The sequence below is a fragment of the Dipodomys merriami genome, unplaced genomic scaffold, assembly GCF_024711535.1.
Source record: "Dipodomys merriami isolate MVZ:Mamm:240054 unplaced genomic scaffold, mDipMer1.0.p SCAF_35, whole genome shotgun sequence".
Lineage (NCBI taxonomy): Eukaryota > Metazoa > Chordata > Mammalia > Rodentia > Heteromyidae > Dipodomys > Dipodomys merriami.
Window position 1 is genome coordinate 11445448 of NW_027205048.1, and position 18437 is coordinate 11463884.

Consider the following 18437-nt stretch of genomic DNA (forward strand, 5'->3'; position numbering starts at 1 on the left):
TCGGCCATCGGCTCCTCGCGCCCCGCAAACCCCGGAGGAGCAACTGAGGCTGGTGACCTTTTCGTCTGGACTCCCCGCCCCGTGCGGTGCTATTTGTTCCCCATCGGGCCGAGGAGGCACAGCGTCTCCCGGGCTCCGGCGCCCGGGGCCCCGGCGGGAGGCGGGCGGGCCGGCCTGCGCGCAGCGGCGGAACGGCGTCGCGGGCGGAACTCCGGGCGGGCGGAACGCAGGAGCCGGCGGATCTGTTCGCCGCGGAACGCGGGGACGGCGGAACCTCGGATCCGGCGGAACCTGACGGCGGGGCCGCGGGGCCGGGGACCGCCCGGCCTCTTCTGAGCGCGAGCGCCGCGTCCCGCGCGCGGGGTGGTGGCGGAGCGCGCCGTCGGGGGCCGCCATGTTTCCCTTCACCGTGAACTTCAAGGTGTCGGCGCGCACGCTGACGGGCGCCCTCAACGCCCACAACAAGGCGGCGGTGGACTGGTGAGGGCGCGGCCGCGGCGTCGGCCGGGGGCGCGCGGGGAGGGGAGGCCCGGCGGGGTCGGACTCGGTTCCCGGCCGTCTTCCCGGCTCCGCCTGCCGGTGACCCCGTGACCTCCCGTGACCTCGCGCGACCTCTCCGCGGACCCTCGTTCCCCGCCCTCCCCCCCACCTCGCTCAGCTGCTTTCTGCACCCAAGGCAGACGTGCCGGTCACCCCTCCGTCGCGTCCCCGGTCCCCGGCCTCGAGGGCGGCCTGTGGACGCCGTGCCAGCCACCGAAACTAATCATGAGATGAGCCTAGAGCAAAGTTCTGGGCGTTGTTGTCAGGGGAACACTGAAACTGCTCACTTACTTTGCTCTTTGTGAATACTGCGTTGTGAACAGCAGTGTCGTTTGGGGGAACTGAAAACAATAATAAAGAGTAAAAGAATATGAAGAGTCAAAATGCAAGGATGTGCCTCCAGAGATAATCAGGAGACACCAGGAGCTGCTTTGTACATCCTAGTAGCTCTCTATACCGTAGACACCTGCATCCGAATGATAAATGAGTCTAGCAAGCAATTGTCAGCTACACATTTTTAGCTGGGATATTATTGTAGGCCTTTTGTGTTTTGTGTTTATGTGGGTCCTGGGCCTTGAACTCGGGGTCTGGGCACTGTCCCTAACGGTTTATGCTCAAGGCTGGTGCTCTACCACTTGAGCCACTTGTAGTTTTTGGTGGTTGGTAGAGATAAGAGTTTCACAAACTTTGCAGCCTATGCTGGCTTTGAACCACAATCCTCAGATCTCAGCCTTCTGAGTATCTAGGATTACAGGCATGAACCACAGGCTCCCCAGCAGGCCTTTGTGTTTAACTAATAAAAATCTTATTCAGAGTCATACATATGAATAGATTTATCATTCATTTAGGATTGGCAAGAGAGAAGTTGAGATTTGCTTTGTATTTCAGTCATAATATTGTTGTTTCTCTAGGGGTTGGCAAGGATTAATTGCTTATGGATGTCATTCGCTTGTGGTGGTAATTGATTCCAATACTGCCCAAACTCTTCAAGTTTTAGAAAAACATAAAGCTGATGTTGTTAAGGTAAGTCAGATCTCATCTTGATCCTGTAACACACTGTTTAGTCTGAAGGTTAATATATCATTAAGTTCTCATTAAGTCATAGATCTCAATGTTGAATAGTGTTTAAATGTAATTATTTGGGGTTGCTAGCATTTACATGTATAAACTCATTAGGTCTTGAGTATTTAAAACCCTGGGGCAATTAATTATCTTGTGGGAAAGGTTCTTAGGTAGGTCAGACTTGCTCCATATAATGTGGGAAGAAAAAGGATCTGTATGTCACCTAATGGGGATAAGGGAGTCACAGAAGTCTTCCAGTTGAGGTTTTAGCAAATGGTAGTCAGGCAAATGAAAAAGCAAGGGAGAAACATTGCAGGGAAAGGGAAGACTATAAAGAGAAGTGGTATGCATAAACATGGCCATGGGTGCATTCACTTAGAGGATGGATGACAGAGGAGCAAATTTTATTGCATCAGAATTCTGTTCTTAATATGGCTGAAGGTATGAAACATTTGTTTTAGAGAAAAATCATAGGTTTTGTGAGTATGTGTATGTTGGTACTTAAACTCAGGGCCTTGTACTCAAGATTCATTTTGCATTCAAGATTGGTGCTCTTCCATTTGAGCCACAGCTCCACTTCTGGCTCTTTCCTGGTTAGTTAGAGATTAAAATCTCATGGATTTTTCTGCTCTGGCTGGCTTCTGACCAAAATCCAGCATCCAGCATGTGTAGTATGATTGTGAGAAATACAGCCAGAGATTTGTGTTTGCCTTAGGTTTTCCTGTTTTAAGATTTTTTTATTGTTGTTATTGTTTTGATTTTTTCTTTTTCTTTTTCTTTTTTTTTTTTTTTTGTCGGTCGTGGGGCTTGAACTCGGCCCTGGCGCTGTCCCTCAGCTCTTCAGCTCAAGGTGAGCGCTCTACCACTTGAGCTACAGCGCCACTTCCGGTTTTCTGGTAGTTTATTGGAGATTGGAGTCTCATGGTCTCTCCTGCCTTGGCTGGCTTTGAACCACGATCCTCAGATCTCAGCCTCCTGAGTAGCTAAGATTACAGACGAGATTGGGCGCGTTCAGGGTGGTATGGCCGTAGACTAGCTAAGATTACAGGTGTGAGCCACCAGCGTCTGGCTGATTTTTTTTTTTTACTCCAGATTGTTTACTTTTAATTAAAAATAAAATACATAAAAAATCTGCTTGGCAGTTTATCATTTTATTTTATTTTATTTTTTTAATATTATTTTATTTGAGAACATACTGTACAGAGGGGCTACAATTACATGGGCAGGATAATGCATACATTTCTTACCAAGCATTGCAGCCTCCTCCTTTGTTTACCCTTCACCTCCCTTCCCAGCCTCCCCCCTCCCCCCACCCAATTATACCCCCCTCCCCCCCCACACCGACATTGTAAAGCTGGTTTTGACATGACATTTTGTACTTCTCATTGTTGCAACAGGTCCACCTGAATCCTTAAACGACTTGTTTGTCCCCATCTCCTCCACATGTTATACTGACATCAAATATAGTGAAAGCGGGGGTTATACTGTGGGGGAGGGACATACAAAGCAACGAAGAAATAATCTTATAAATGCATTAGAAACACATGCATGAAAGAAACGAAAACATTAAAATACATATTTAAGGGTTCATTTTCCTAACATCACATTATTTGACCTTTTCCGCTTGACTCATACCTATACTAGATATTGCAAATAAGGGAAACCATGGGACCTATGCTTCTTTGGGCCTGGCTTACTTCACTTAATATAATTTTCAGTTTATCATTTTAGATCTTTTGTTACAGTTAGATTTTACGAAAACTGAATTCCAACGTGTTCTAGAGTTTATAGCAAGGATTACAGGTGGGAGAAACCAGCCCCTGGCTGGGTTTTTGTTTTTTAACCTGAATTTACTAGAATATTAAAGCTATGCATTATTTTCCACATTTTAAAGACAGGGACATTGTAATATTTTCAGAAATATTTTGAGTGCAACATTTTAAAATAATGAAAGTAAATAAATAGGAACATTAAATAATAATTATATAACAAAAAAGACTGAATAATGAAGTGTAAGTATTAAATAATAAAAATGTTTTTAAGTTCCAAATGAAGTCCAGTTTCTTTTTTGGGCGGGGGGGTCCGGTCATGGGGCCTGAACTCTGGGCCTGGGTGCTGTCCCTCAGCTCTTCAGCTCAAGGCTAGTGTTCTACCCCTTGAGCCACAGCGCCACTTCCGGCTTTTTTCTTTTTGCTTATGTGGTGCTTAGGAATGGAACCTAGGGCCTCATGCATGCAAGGCAAATGCTCTACCACTGAGCCACCTTCCCAGCCCCATGAAGTCCAGTTTCTATTTAGTCATGCTAACATTTTTTTCTCTAATACCAATGTATCATGAGTTTTGGATGTGTCTTGTGAAAGTGATGCTTCGTTCATCCCCTGTGAGGATTAATCTTGTGTGATTTCTTCTTGGTACCAGGTGAAATGGGCTAGGGAGAACTACCACCACAACCTTGGCTCACCCTATTGTCTGCGCTTGGCCTCTGCTGATGTCAATGGGAAGATCATTGTTTGGGACGTAGCAGTGGGAGTAGCTCTGTGTGAGATCCAGGAGCACGCCAAGCCTATCCAGGGTGAGGGGAGTGCACTTTGCACAGCATGTGCACAGCTTGGGGTGTATGTGCTCTGGAGTGCTTTGTTTTTTTCTAATTCTTTTGAATTTATCACTTCCAAGTTAGATCCAAAAAGTGTTCAGCCTTTTCTACTGATCTATATCCATCTTTCTTTTTCTTATCAATGCATAGTTCTGCAAGTCTCAAATACTTTTCACTTTGGTACAAGTCATTAATTTTAATGTTGTCTTCAATCAAGCATGATGAGAGAATTAAGGGCCCATAGTCTCGAAATCTAAGTTGTCGTGCAGGTCAACTTGGCTGAACTGCTGTTATGGAGTACCCATCAGTGTTTTCATTAATAGAGATGAGCAAAACTTTATTCTCATTTTCATGTACACTGCGTACTCATGTCTTTCTAGTCCTCACCTGAAACCAGTACAAGATGATTTAGATATAAATCCTTAAGATTCATTTTGTGTGTGTGTCCTGGTACTGGGGCTCGAACTCAGGGTCTCGCGTACTCACTTGGACTTTTCTGGTCAGGGCTGGTGCTCCACCACTTGAACCAAACCTCTATTTCCAGCTTTTTGCTGGTTAATTGGAAATAAGAGTCGCTCAGTTTTCTACCTGGGCTGGCTTTGAACTGTGATACTTAGGTCCCAGCCTCCTTAGTAGCTAGGGTTACAGACAGGAGCCATCAGTATTCAGTGAAATTCATTTTTGACTGAGTAAATTTCTAAATGTGGATTTAAAAAGTCTTTATGAAGTACTTATTGTTTACTAAGCTACATCTTCATTCAGTTTTATCACTTGGGAAAATTATGAAAAGCTGTAGTCTTACTAAATTATTGCCCAAAAACATTAGAGCTGTGTAACATCTTGGTCATGGTTGGGAGAGTCTTATATAACTATTTTAAAGTAATGTTTAGCCAAATTATCTTATTTCCTTTAAAGTAATATTTCATGTTACTTGAGCTTTAAATCAACCACTCAGTTTTATATGAAATTAGTTTGAAAAGCAAGCATGTATATCACATTTGGGAAAGGATGTTAAGATTTTAAGGATTAGGGGCTGGGAAGGTGGCTCAGTGGTAGAGTGCATGCCTTGCATGCCAGAGGCCCTGGGTTCGATTCCTCAGCACCACATAAGTAAAAAGAAAAAAGCCGGAAGTGGCGCTGTGGCTCAAGTGGTAGAGCGCTAGCCTTGAGCTGAAGAGCTGAGGGACAGCTCCCAGGCCCAGAGTTCAGGCCCCATGACCGGACCCCCCAAAAAAAAAAAAGATTTTAAGGATTATACTTAAAAAACAACTACTAAAATCTAGGACAGGTAGCCAAGTGAACGGAAGTGGACATGTTCTGATTTTGCCTTTTTTTTCTGGTCTCTGAAGATGTTCAGTGGCTGTGGAATCAAGATGCTTCTCGAGACTTGCTGCTTGCCATCCACCCACCAAATTACATTGTGCTTTGGAATGCAGATACTGGCACCAAGCTGTGGAAGAAGAGCTATGCAGATAATATTCTTTCTTTTTCTTTTGACCCTTTCGATCCCTCGCATTTAACTTGTGAGTTAAATTAATTAAATGATGTGTTAATAACCTAATTAGTGGTCCATACAGACAATGTGCACATGGTCTAAGCTAAGTGGGGAAGCACATCTCTCTATGTACAGTAAACCTTTGTACTACCAGTACAAGGTTCTGAGGAGATGGCAGCTGTTGAAGTGATAGATTTGTTCAAAGGTTCTTTTTTGGTTTGAGAGAATTCCCATAACTGGGACCTTGTTCTGTGGGAGGCAGATTTTCACAAAGTTAAGGGCAGGGAAACACTCAGCAGGATTAGACAAAGATTTAAACACAACTGACAACAACATGGAGCTGACCAAAAGCTTGTCTTTATCAGCTGAACTGCACACATGTACACAAGAATTTAAAAGTTTTATTGTTGAAATTTCTTGGATTTTTATTTATTTGTCTTTGATCTTGCTTGATCAAAACCATATGATAAAACCCTTGGAGAAGATGAACTTATAATATTTCCAGGTCCCAATACACACAGTAAATCTTTACCCCATATCATTTGGAAATATGGTAAGAATTTGCCAGGAAGCCATGCCTTTGCTGTGTTGAATTTGTGAATACCATTGCACTAACTAGGGACAGAGGGTTATCGAGATGTCCTAATTCAGACTTAAAGATTCCTTTCAGTATATGGCCCTATTAAGTTCTTGTCTTCCTAATTAATGATATTATTGAGTGCTTTCAATTGATGCATATAATGACCAATAAGTCCAAGGGAGCATTTTCTTACAGAGATGGAATTTGATGTTTTATTGATCGTATGATCTTAAAATGAGAAATGTTTTAGACAGATGTGTTATGGGACTGAATTATTTAGAAAACAACTTCTTTATTCAAGTATCCAAAAGATATTTTTGAGCTGTTAATACTGTTCTGGTAATCAAGACAAAGGTGTCTGCACAGAGAGGCACTCTAGTGAGAGGCATTCAGGTCATCAGCTGTGACCATAATGAATGCACACTTTCTAGAATATGAAGAGGTAATAAAGAAAGCAAGATGAAGGGATGTGGAGAAGTGGGGACTGAGGGTGGCTGAACTGTGTTAAAGTGGTCCAGATGCCTGCCTGTTGGTAGTGGTCAGAAGTTTGAAGGAGATAAGGGACTTAGTATGGTCAGGATGTTTTCCCTGGGTTGGAATGACTGATGCTTATGTCTCCGTCCACACTTAGGGAGAGGTGGGGTAGAGGAAGGATGGCAGGTGTGATTACAACACTGTCTGTAGGATGGTGGTTCCAGCCTCTGTGTCTGTGAGTGCACTCGTTCACCAGCTTGCTGATGTAAAAAGTGCTGTGGGAGCACAGTGCAAGACTGGCTCAGCACCGGGAGGAAAAGCAGCTGCCTCAAACAAGGGAAGGACGAGTCTGGAACCCAAGAGCAGACAAGGCTTGAGGCGAACTTGATTGTGTTAATTCTGCCTCTGTGTTTTTTGCTGGTGAAAATGTTTTGAAGAGCCAGCTGTCCTAACGTTTTTATTTACTTACCATGGAATGTGCTAGAGTTGTCAGAGCTCGAATGCTTCCTCAATCTTTGTGCCAAGGGCAGCCTTTGTAGCTGCCCGGACCTCGTGGGGATGAGTTTCTCCTGCACAGCCCCAGTACTGGTTATTATTTCTGTGTCAAAAAAGGGCATAATTACAAAACAGGATGTTAAAATATTTTCAGGCTTTAGGCACTTAGTCTTAGTTGGCAAGACTTTTTAAAAATTTTTCTCATAAAGATGCTGTACAGAGAGGTTATGCTTACATCAGTAAGGTAATGAGTACATTTCCTGTCGGGCATTGTTACCCCCTCCTTTCTTCTCCTACCATCCCTTCCTTCCCCTAACTTCCCCACTCTCCTCTCCCAAAGTTGTAAGGTTCATTTCCAACATAGTGTCTCGTGTGTATCTTTGTTGCAATGGGTCATCCTGTGAAGACTTTTTTTTTTTAATGTGAGGGAAAAAATTCTCTTATCCCAAGGTTTGTTCTGATGTTAGAGAGGTAAAAGGAAATATATTTAGATTGAGTAGCTCATAATAACCTAATAAAGTTAACACTGTCAAGTTAGATTTTTGAATCTAGCTAATTGTCATATTCAGAGCCTCATATGGGTTTTTTCCTTCGTGTGTGACTTACATTCTGAAAATCATTTGAGGTTGAAGTTATGGGATATAATAAGGAAAGGTTTTTAGTGAGCATCTTTTCATAGAATTTATCTGAAGAACAAATATTTGTTTGTTCTTTGCGCCGATTACTTTCTAGAATCTTTTATAACCTAAGATACTTTTTAGGATGCTCAGCTTGAGGACTCTATGAATTGTAATGGGCCCTGTTTCTTTTCAACTTGGAGGAGAATGTTTCCAGAATGTTATAACTGTTTAACATTGCCAGTTCTTTTTTTTTTTTTTTTTTTTTGTCGGTCGTGGGGCCTGAACTCTGGGCCTGGGTGCTGTCCCTCAGATCTTCAGCTGAAGGTTAGTACTCTACCACTTGAGAGTCAGCCCCACTTCCGGCTTTTTCTGCTTATGTGGTGCTGAGGAATCGAACCCAGGGCCTCATGCATGCAAGGCAAGCACTCTACCACTGAGCTACCTTCCCAGCAACATTGCCAGTTCTATATCATTAAAATTATCATTATCTTGTTCTCAAATTATATTAAAATAAAAGCCTGTGCTGAACTTGATTAAACTTTAATCAGAGTTTTCTTCTTTTAATAGTACTCACCAGCGAGGGCATTGTGTTCATCTCTGACTTTTCTCCGTCCAAGCCTCCCTCAGGCCCTGGGAAAAAAGTGTACATCTCTAGTCCTCACTCCAGCCCAGCTCACAACAAGCTGGCTGCAGCCACAGGAGCCAAGAAGGCTCTTAATAAAGTCAAAATTCTAATCACTCAGGAGAAGCCTAGGTAAGTTACAAGTATAAGATAACATCATTCATCAGGAATTGTACTATGATTGATTTTTCTCCTCAATGTCATTCTATTCTCATTCCATTCTATTCTCATTCTTGTATTACAGAAAAAAAAATCCTTTTGTCACCTCCTCTGAGGAGAGATCCAGCATTATCTGGTCTCTTTGCTTCAACTAGCTGAGCTAATCTCTCTAATGATTTTTATAGATTACAGTTTTACCTCTGATTATTACTTCTCTTATTTGAGATTAAGCTGGGTGCTGGTGGCTTAATCCTAGCTACTTAAGAGCCTGTGTTTTGAAGCCAGCCCAAGTATACTCTTATCTCCAATAAACTACCAAAATATAAAAGCTATAAGGGAGATATGGCTCAAGTAGTAGATTTCTAGCCTTGAGCAAAAATACTCAGGGTTCTAGGCCCTGAGTTCAAGCCCTAGGATCACAAAAAAGAAAGATTATTTTAAAGTTATGGTGATTTGAATACTTGAAAAGTTTGTTGTTCATTTCAGTGACTTTTCCAGGCCTAAATATTGTGTGGTCTCATTATAATGACAGGAAAGTGGAAATGTCTTTCTCAAACAGATGAAGATATCTCTTGCTGGGCTCCAGGCAACTTGTTGATCAGGTTACACTCCTAAGATGAGAAACAGAGTTTATAAAATGACATGGGATTATGAGGAATATTATCTGACACATAGGATTGTTACAAATACTAACAGACACAATGATGATTGTGAATGCTGTATGAAGTGGTTGAGACTTCATAAACATTCACTTAGAGAATGTGAACTATTGTTTAAGAAAACTCAATTGAATAAAGTGTTAAGTAACAAATAACTTTATCCATGAGAAACAGGTTTTTATCCTTGAACTGTGATCTCACATTTTTATTGAACTGGCAAATTTTTTTTGCATTCATTTTTAAGTAACTTTTATCTTTGACATATTAAGATTGTTCTATGTAGACTTTGTGGCTAATTACCAGAAAATGTATGGTAAACATATTAATTGCACTACAGATACTGTCAGCCTTTGCAAAGAAATACCATTTTTATATTTTAAGCCATAGTCTGGTAAAGCTTTCCAGTTAATTTATCTTCCACCCTATGCCATGATGATGTAAAGTTGTTCCTTATGTATCTTATAAGGACTTTCTATTTTTCATGGAATTCCTGAATACTTTTGTAAGTTATAACTTGTCTGTTTTCTGTCATGCAATCATATGCATCTTGAGTATTTATCCCTTAAATATTCATCCCTTAAAATATATTATTCCTTTAAATACAACTGACCTGAGTACTTTCATGTCCATTTGTTCGTGTTCTCTTTGGTCCTATTCACATTTTACCCCATACTGTTTTAAAAATGTTACTCAGGCTCTCCCAACTAAAAAATGGCATCACAAATCTCTTTCTAGTCCTCTAAATTTATTTTAAAATTGAAAACCTTCCAATATTATATAAAGTATTTTCTTTGGGGTTTTTTTTTTTGCACTCGTTTAAAATAGTAAAAATAAAATGGTAGGTATCAACAGTTAACACTGTAAATATTAGCGATTTCGGAGGTAGAGTTTGGGGAAATTGTGGCTCAAGGCCAGCCTAAAACCCCCATTTCACAACCAGTAGCTGAATGTGAAGGTATGTGTCTGTCATCTCAGCCATGAGGAAGTATAAGTAGGAGGATGTGGTTCAAACCAGCCTAGGCAAAAAGCAAGACTATCTCAAAAATGACCTGAGCAAAAAGAGCAGTAGAGATAACTCAAGTAATAGAGCACCTACCTAGTAAGCTGGAAGCCTGGAGTTTATACCCCAGTTTTTGCAAAATGAACTCTGTCACAATTTGGATTCTGTTAATAGAGATCTAAGTTTCAGATTCTAACCCATGTTGGTCATTTCAGAAACTGTAGTACATTTCTTTCTGGCAGTTTTTATGGTGAAGTACAAATTTTAACCTTTCACCAACTCTTTTTCTGTGACTCCAGTTCCCATACTGGTGCTGAATCAGTTCTTCTCTTGATACCTCTTCCAGTGCTGAGTTTGTAACTCTCAATGACTGCCTCCAGTTGGCCTATCTGCCCTCCAAAAGGAATCACATGCTGCTGCTTTATCCTCGAGAGATTTTAATCCTTGACCTGGAGGTGAACCAGACAGTGGGTGTGATCGCAATAGAACGGACAGGAGTCCCATTTCTGCAGGTGTCCACAGTTTATCAGTTACATTCCTAAAGCTATTATGGATGCTATTTAGAAAGAACATTAACTTGTGAACTCATTAATTCTACCATTACTATTTATTAAGTAATTGTGTTATTTTGCATTGCTTGCTTATTTTCTGTATTTCTAGTTGGTTTGATTTACCTAGAAATTCTTCTGACTGGTAATTACTGAATTGCGTAGATGAAGATGATTTTTGTCAGGATTATAAGTGGATTTTTTGAAATGTATATTTAGTTTTAGCGGTTTGGGGTGATACAAACTTTTGCTTCTTTTCCTATATTCTCTAAATAGGAGTTTTGAGTTTTATAGCATATTCTTTATATATATTTATATATATATTATTTTACTTTATTGTAAAGGTGATGTACAGAGGGGTTACAATTACAGTTACATAAGGTACTGAGCACATTTCTTTTTGAACAGTGTTACTCCCTCCCTCATTTTCTCCCTCTCTCCCCCTGACTCTCTTCCCCCGCAAGTTGTAAAGTTCATTTCCAACAGTGTCCAGTGAGTATCACTGTTACAATGGTTCACTCATTGTCCCACCATTCCTGTGATTCCCCTTCCCCAAATCAGATAAACTACGTACATGACAGAGGAAATAAACTAAAGGGGGAAAAAAGAAAGCAAAAAGAAATAACTACAAACAGTACACTGGAAACAACAACAAAAAACCCAAAACCTCTTGTTTCCATATCTTGGAGTTCATTTTGCTTAGCATCATTTTATATGGTCATATGGTCACAATAGCTATTGAGCTATTGTGATTCTCTGCTAGGATTGTTCCAGACATATACTAATTATTACAAATGAGGGAAAACATGGAGCCTATGTTTGTTTGGGTCTGACTTACTTCACTTAATAGGACTTTTTCCAAGTCTTTCCATTTCCTTATGAATTGGGTGATGTCATTCTTTCTCATGGAAGCATAGAATTTCATTGTGTATACACCACATTTTTTTGATCCATTCATCTACTGAGGGGCATCTGGATTTATTCCATATTATAGTATGGTAAATAATGCTGCAGTGAACATAGTTATGCTGGTAGCTTTAGTGTGGCCTTGTTTGTGGTAGCATATACTTCAATAGTCTACTGTGTTCTTAAAAGTAAATGTGTCATCTGTTTAAAGGTAATACCCTGCTTTCAGCGTGATGGTTTATTTTGCCTACATGAAAATGGTTGCATAACCTTACGTGTTCGAAGATCTTATAATAGTATTTTCACCACTTCAAATGATGAAGCAGGTGAGTTTCGAACTCACAGTAATGTTAATTATCTTTTTTTTCAAAATGGTTTTGTAAGACTTAATGTGACCTGGGTGCTGGTGGCATGACTATAATCCTAGCTACTTAGGAGGCTGAGATCTGAGGACTGTGGTTCAAAGCCAGCCTGGGCAGGAAAAGTCTGTGGGATAGTAACCACCAGAAAACCGGATGTGGCAGTATGGCTCAAGTGGTAGAGTGCTAGCCTTGAGCTGAAGATCTGAGGGACAGCTTCCAGGCCCAGAGTTCAAGCCCCACGACTGACCAAAAAAACAAAAAAAACAACTAACTTCATGTGACAAATGGTAGCCAAGTGTTAATGCTAATCCTTGCCTTTAGAAAATGTTAGGATATAGGTTTATTATGAGACATGAAAAATACAAACCAAAGATTAATCTTTAGATTAAGATTAATAACAGTGTGCAACAGGGACTTGACCTTTTCAATTCCTTCTTGATTGGCCCAGAGACAAATTAGATGTTACCTTTTGTGAATTCTTCTTCAGTCTGAGTCTAACCTGTGTGCCTTTAGTATCAGTACACATTGTAAAATGGCAGTTAGAAAATATTAGAAAGTCACTTGTCAGACATGCCTTTTGTGGAACTGAAATAAAGTTTTTATGACAAGCTGTAGTAGGAGTAGGTGAGCATGCATTTCACATCTTTTATAGAGTAAAGTGTTTTTAGACTTGGTAGATCACTGCAAATATGATAGCATATTACTCATAAATCAGATGTCACTGGCAATCCTTCTATGACCAGTTTCTTTATTTAAAAAACAAGGTGCCTTGATCATATTGTCCTTGTAGAAGTTAAGCCTGAGTACATTCATTAAGTGAATTATCTTTCCCGTCTGAAGAAGTTAGAAGTTGTCAATTGTGAAACTCTTCATCTGTTTGCACTAATGATGGAACCATGTCTTCTTAGTAGAGTTTTAGGAAGTTGACACAAATGCTGGTGATTTTGACCTTTTTTTTCTGATGTTGAAAGAAGACATTTCTTTGTTAAGATCCAGATCCTGTTCAGGAGCTAACCTATGATTTACGAAGCCAGTGTGATGCCATCCGAGTGACAAAAACAGTCCGTCCCTTCAGCATGGTGTGCTGTCCTGTCAATGAGAATGCGGCCGCCCTCATTGTGAGTGACGGCAGGGTCATGATCTGGGAGCTCAAGTCTGCCGTGTGTACTAGAAGCTCACGGCACAGGTAAGTGAAACTATGGATTCAGGCTTTCCTGGTTGCTTTCTGTTTCCTTCTTTAAAAAAGTTACCAGAGTCATAGAAAATTAGCTGGGCCATGTTTCTATAAAATATTTTAATTTTTTTTGATTTTGTTTTTGTCGGTCGGGGGCTTGAACTCTGGGCCTGAGCAGCACTGTCCCTCAGCTCTTCAGCTCAAGGCGAGCACTCTACCATTTGAGCTACAGCACCACTTCCGGTTTTCTGGTGGTTTATTGGAGATAGGAGTCTCACGGCCCATTCCTGCCCGGGCTGGCTTTGAACTGTGATCCTCAGATCTCAGCCTCCTGAGTAGCTAGGATTACAGGCGTGAGCCACCAGCGCCCGGCTTTAGACCATTACAGAATTATGTAAAACTGACAATCATTCATTGACCTATGGATAAGAATAACAAACACTACTATGTAGGTAGACTGCCATAACCTTTGAGCTGCTAATATGTAACTAAGACTGTGGTCATTGTGTCGTTGCAGCAGTTCTGGTGTGTCACCTTTGTACTCACCAGTGTCCTTCTGTGGAATTCCTGCAGGAGTGCTACAGAACAAGCTCCCAGATCTTTCTCTGGATAACATGATTGGTGAGCTTGGCTCTTTCCTTCTAACTTGCATCTTAGATGTTCCCTTTGAAGGGTAACATGATTTCAAAGTCAGTGGGCATACTTGAGAAGACTACCATCTAGGACCATTTTGTCCTAAATAAATCAAAGGATTATGAACTATTTAACTAGAAGTGGCTGAAGTGGCACAGATAAGCACTACAGTGGTTAGACATAGAAAGCACTTGTTCTTAGGAAATTCTGATCTCAATGAAAGGCACCTGGATTCTGAATTTAGAGATTGAGGCCCTGGCTGGGTTTGCCCCTTCCTCCCCAGGACCTGCATGCTCACTGGCCATGGCTTGAAATTCAATTCATGCTTTCCTCATTCAAAATTCAAGTCACATTTTGTGTTATGTAATCTCCCAAGCCTGATTTAAATGTTCTTGTTTTGTGGGCCTTAATAGCTATCAGCTGTACTGTAATTTTGGTTCTATTTCTATTTCTTCCGGTAAATTACAAGCTCTACAATGGTGGGACAGTGTTTGACTCAATTTTGTATTGCAGGGGCTTGGGCCTCGTAGATATGCACTTAATATTTGTTGAATGAGAAAGTAGCCGAGCAATTGCAGAAAAAATTTTTTTTTAACTTTTGGTACTAGGGATTAAACCCAGAACCTCTTGCTTCCTAGAGGGAAGCTCTATTACTTGAACTGTGTACTCAGCCCTCTCCTCCTTTTCTAAAAAAGAAATGATACTGTTAACTTTGTCCAGGCTATCCTAGAAATTGAAATCCTCCTGCCTCTGCCTCCCCAGTAGCTAGGATTAAAGGCATGTACCATTACACCCAAACAGATTTTCTTATTTAAAGAAATTTTGGCTTTCAATAAATATTTATAGATTTTAAAATGTTATTTAATTGTCATGGGACTGGTATATAATAAAGGAAGCATGAGTTGTGGTGGCAAATATCATACAACTTGAAATTGTAAGACTGTAACTATGCCAAGTAATTTCTACCATTTAATTTTTTTAAATGAATGTGGCTTATACAGAGTTTTCTGCACCTTTGTGTATTATTTTATGTAATTAAGAATGGATATTAGATTTTTCTTTGTTTAAATAGCATTTGCTGGTGTCTTAATTCTGCATCAAGTGCTGCATTATTAGACTTCCACAACTGTCAGGTGGGTGGTATTTTCTCTATTTAATACATGTGGCAGCTGAGGACCAGAGAACAGCATAGAGACTTTCCCCAAGCTGCCCAGCAGTAGATGTAAGAGCCAGCCTGTGAACCCAGGACTCCTGGTCCTGGAGCCAGCTCTTCCCATGGCCACTGGTCCTGCCTGCTCCACTGTCATCTGGGGCAAGATGCTCACATCTCCAGGCCTCAGTTTCCTCACAGATCCAGCAAGCAGTATGGTCCTTTGACCAACTGGGCTGACTTTTGTATCTAAAGTTTGGTATTTACCATCAGACATGAATCCGTGCGAGGAAGCTTAGACGCACGTAGAAGTTTTGCAGAATTTTTTTGGTAACACAATTTTCTGGGTTAATTGACCTTGTCTGTTTGAAATATGAAATTTTAAAGTGAAAAGTGTTATAATCACTTATGAACAGAGCTATCCAATAATATAAAGCCTGTAGGAGGTGAAATTTTATGCTGTTTAGGTAGCTAAGTGATATAAATTACAGTATTTAAAAAACAAAATACAGATTATATAGCAGTTCTTGACAAAGTAGTAGATTTAAGTGTTGAATAAATAAAGCTTTGTCACTTGAAAACATTTTAATTAAAACTTTTAATTTGAATTTCATTGTGTACTTAGTGATAATTGAAGGCAATTCAGTTAAATACAGGGGCTGATTTGTATTCATTGGATAAAGGCTTCTCCTGTTAGAGCCTAATCCATTCTACCTTGTGAATTGCCTCTTACAGGAAATACTTGAAAACACTGCAGTTCCTGGGAGTCACCACCAAACTAACTGATGGTGTCCGGAGTGCCTAGCTGTTAAACTTCCCTTTCCTTACTATCTCATTTCTGTTACCAAAATAACCAGAGAGATTGCTATCAATTTTATGATCAGTCCTAAGGAATCCTCTAAGTGGATTAAGTTGTTAGCTAATTTTTCCACATAGAACATCAATACATTATTAATTAGCATTAATAAATTATTAATAACATCTAACAATATTAAACAACTTTATATAGCTTCAAAGGATTGTAGTCACAGTTTTATTCCCATGGAGCAATTTACCTTTCACTTTCTCATTCTGTGTGTAATATGCGTGTGGTAGCTCACAGACTGTATTGTGTACTTTTAGCAAGTTCATATTGAGTAGTGGTTTACAGGGAAGAAGCTTTGTGCCTTTGCTAATGGACAGAATTGATTTCATTGTCCTCTTTATTCATGTGTTTGGTAGAGTAGTGTGTATAGGAGTCATGTTTTAGTTTGAGACTACTTATAACCAATATTTATATATGAAAATAATATCAGTTAAGATTTAACTATCTACAGCAGTAGCTTCTATAATGTATTACTTGTTAATATGTTTATATATTGTGCTTGTTAATATGTTTATATATTGTGTTACGTAGAAAGTAATAATAAGCCTTAAGCTTTGTTGTAACACATTAAGATTCTTACTAGACATCCTAAGTGGGTTCTTTGAACATGTTCTTTTGCGATTAACTGTTTTGTGCCCCTTACAGAGGAACCAGGCTGCAAGTAGCCTTGGGAGTGGGGAGGAGGGGATAGGATGGGGGCGATGCTGCAAGCCTGCCCCTCCTGCTTTGTTCTGCAGCTCGGGTTGGTGCCCTCATATCAGGAGGTTTGGGTAAAATAATTGTTTAGAAGACATAGGCCCCTGAATCCTGGGGAGCAGGTGTTCATGTTGCCATGTGTGGGGGATTGTGGCCCCTCTAGCTACGGCCACTGCAGTGCTACATCACACCGCTGCTTCTAGACCCAACGAGTGTGTCCACGTAAAGCTACTTTCAGTTTCTAAGGTCAGCATGCCCTGATAACTAATGTGCTATATATTTGACGGCAAATTAGGACAAAGTGCAATTGCTGGGGAAGACCATCCCAAAGGCTCCATTCTGCAGGAGGTGCACCTCAAATTCCTGCTCACAGGACTGCTCTCAGGACTGCCTTTCCCTCAGTTCGCCATCCGCATGTGCCCTCCGCTGACCACAAAAAACATCAAGATTTATCAGCCACTGCTTGCTGTGGGTGCGTATTTGACCTGCTCTTTAAAACTCATTGTATAAGATAACCCTTCAATCTCAGGGGATGCGTCAGGTGGCTGAGTGAACTTGTATGGATTCTAGAACTGTTTGCTTTTTTTCCTGTGTTGGCGTTCCCAATGTTGCAGTGCATCTCAGGCATCTGAGACTGGTCAGTCTAGTCTCAGTTACTAGCAGTAGGTTTCAAGACTGTCAAGGGATCGTCCCTGGATGATGCGGACTCCAGACTCCTTGGCTATTCTTCCCAGTCTTCCTATGCATGGCATTTTTGTTCATTAATAATATAGTCAGTGTGAGTGATTTAAAAATCATACTGTCCTTAATTTGCTAAAATGTATGTGTTGACATGGGTTAAATAGCTGGTGATCCCTATAACAGATCTGCATTTTGTTCAAAATTGCCTGTTTTTTTATGTTATAACTAGAAGAATTAGTCTGTGGGTTTCAGTTAGCTATTACATTAATTTCACAATAATGACCAAGCCTAGTTTCCTGAAGTGAACACCAAAAATTATTTAAGCATGCAAAGTTAACAAACATTTCTCTAAATTTTTTTCAATGGTTTCAGTATTTATTTGGTGAACCTTTCCTCTTAGGATGTTTTTGGTGAACTTCTGGCTTTGTCTTCTAGTCCACAAACATATGACTTATGATTCTTTTCTTTTTCTCTTTCCCAAATGAAAACCTGACCCATTCATTTATATTTAACATTTTATTAGGATAACTTCATTGTACAAAAGGGTTTCATTATGGTATTGATGACATGTATGCATATACTTTGATCAAACTCATCCTACCCACCACTACTCCTACTATTCCCTTTCTCCTCTCTGAATGGTTTCTGATGGGTTTCTTGTTGTTGTTTTTTTTTTCCTGACTGGTTTTATTATGCTATTTGCATGCATATCTAATATACTTCTACAATATATATAACTCTTTTTCTTCTCCATTGGTTCTCCTCTTGTTCAGCCTCAGTTTGCACTCATGCCATTCTTTTAAAGTCTATATTCTGTATATGAATAAAACCCCACAGTATTTGTCTTTCTGAACTTGACTTACCTCCTTTAACATGATGATCTCCAGTTCCATCCATTTCCTTGCAAATGACATAATTTCATTCTTCTTTATGGCTGAGTAATACTCCATTATATATAGGTACAACATTTTCTTTATCTAATTATTGCCTATTGGGTACCTAGGTTGGCTCCATATCTTGGCTATTACAAATAGTGTTCATAGATGTGTAGGTATCTATTTTGTATGTTGATTTATATTCCTTTAGGTATAGCTCCAAAGTGGTATAGCACAATTATATGGGA

The 18437-nt window shown here is 40.2% G+C and overlaps 1 protein-coding gene across 2 annotated transcripts in view; it reads left to right on the forward strand.

Moving 5' to 3' along the window:
• The first annotated feature begins 294 nt into the window (after positions 1-294).
• Wdr11 (WD repeat domain 11) overlaps positions 295-18437 on the forward strand; it is a 46272-nt gene continuing 28129 nt past the window's right edge. The window contains exons 1-10 of one of the 2 annotated variants that reach the window (XM_069988175.1): positions 295-480; positions 1452-1563; positions 4021-4174; positions 5545-5718; positions 8427-8613; positions 10646-10811; positions 11965-12079; positions 13106-13301; positions 13807-13910; positions 16929-17105. In XM_069988175.1, coding sequence (XP_069844276.1) covers positions 395-480; positions 1452-1563; positions 4021-4174; positions 5545-5718; positions 8427-8613; positions 10646-10811; positions 11965-12079; positions 13106-13301; positions 13807-13910; positions 16929-17105 — 1471 coding nt within the window. In that variant the 5' untranslated portion in view covers positions 295-394. The remainder of the gene's footprint in view (positions 481-1451; positions 1564-4020; positions 4175-5544; positions 5719-8426; positions 8614-10645; positions 10812-11964; positions 12080-13105; positions 13302-13806; positions 13911-16928; positions 17106-18437) is intronic. The other variant, XM_069988176.1, reaches the window with a different exon arrangement.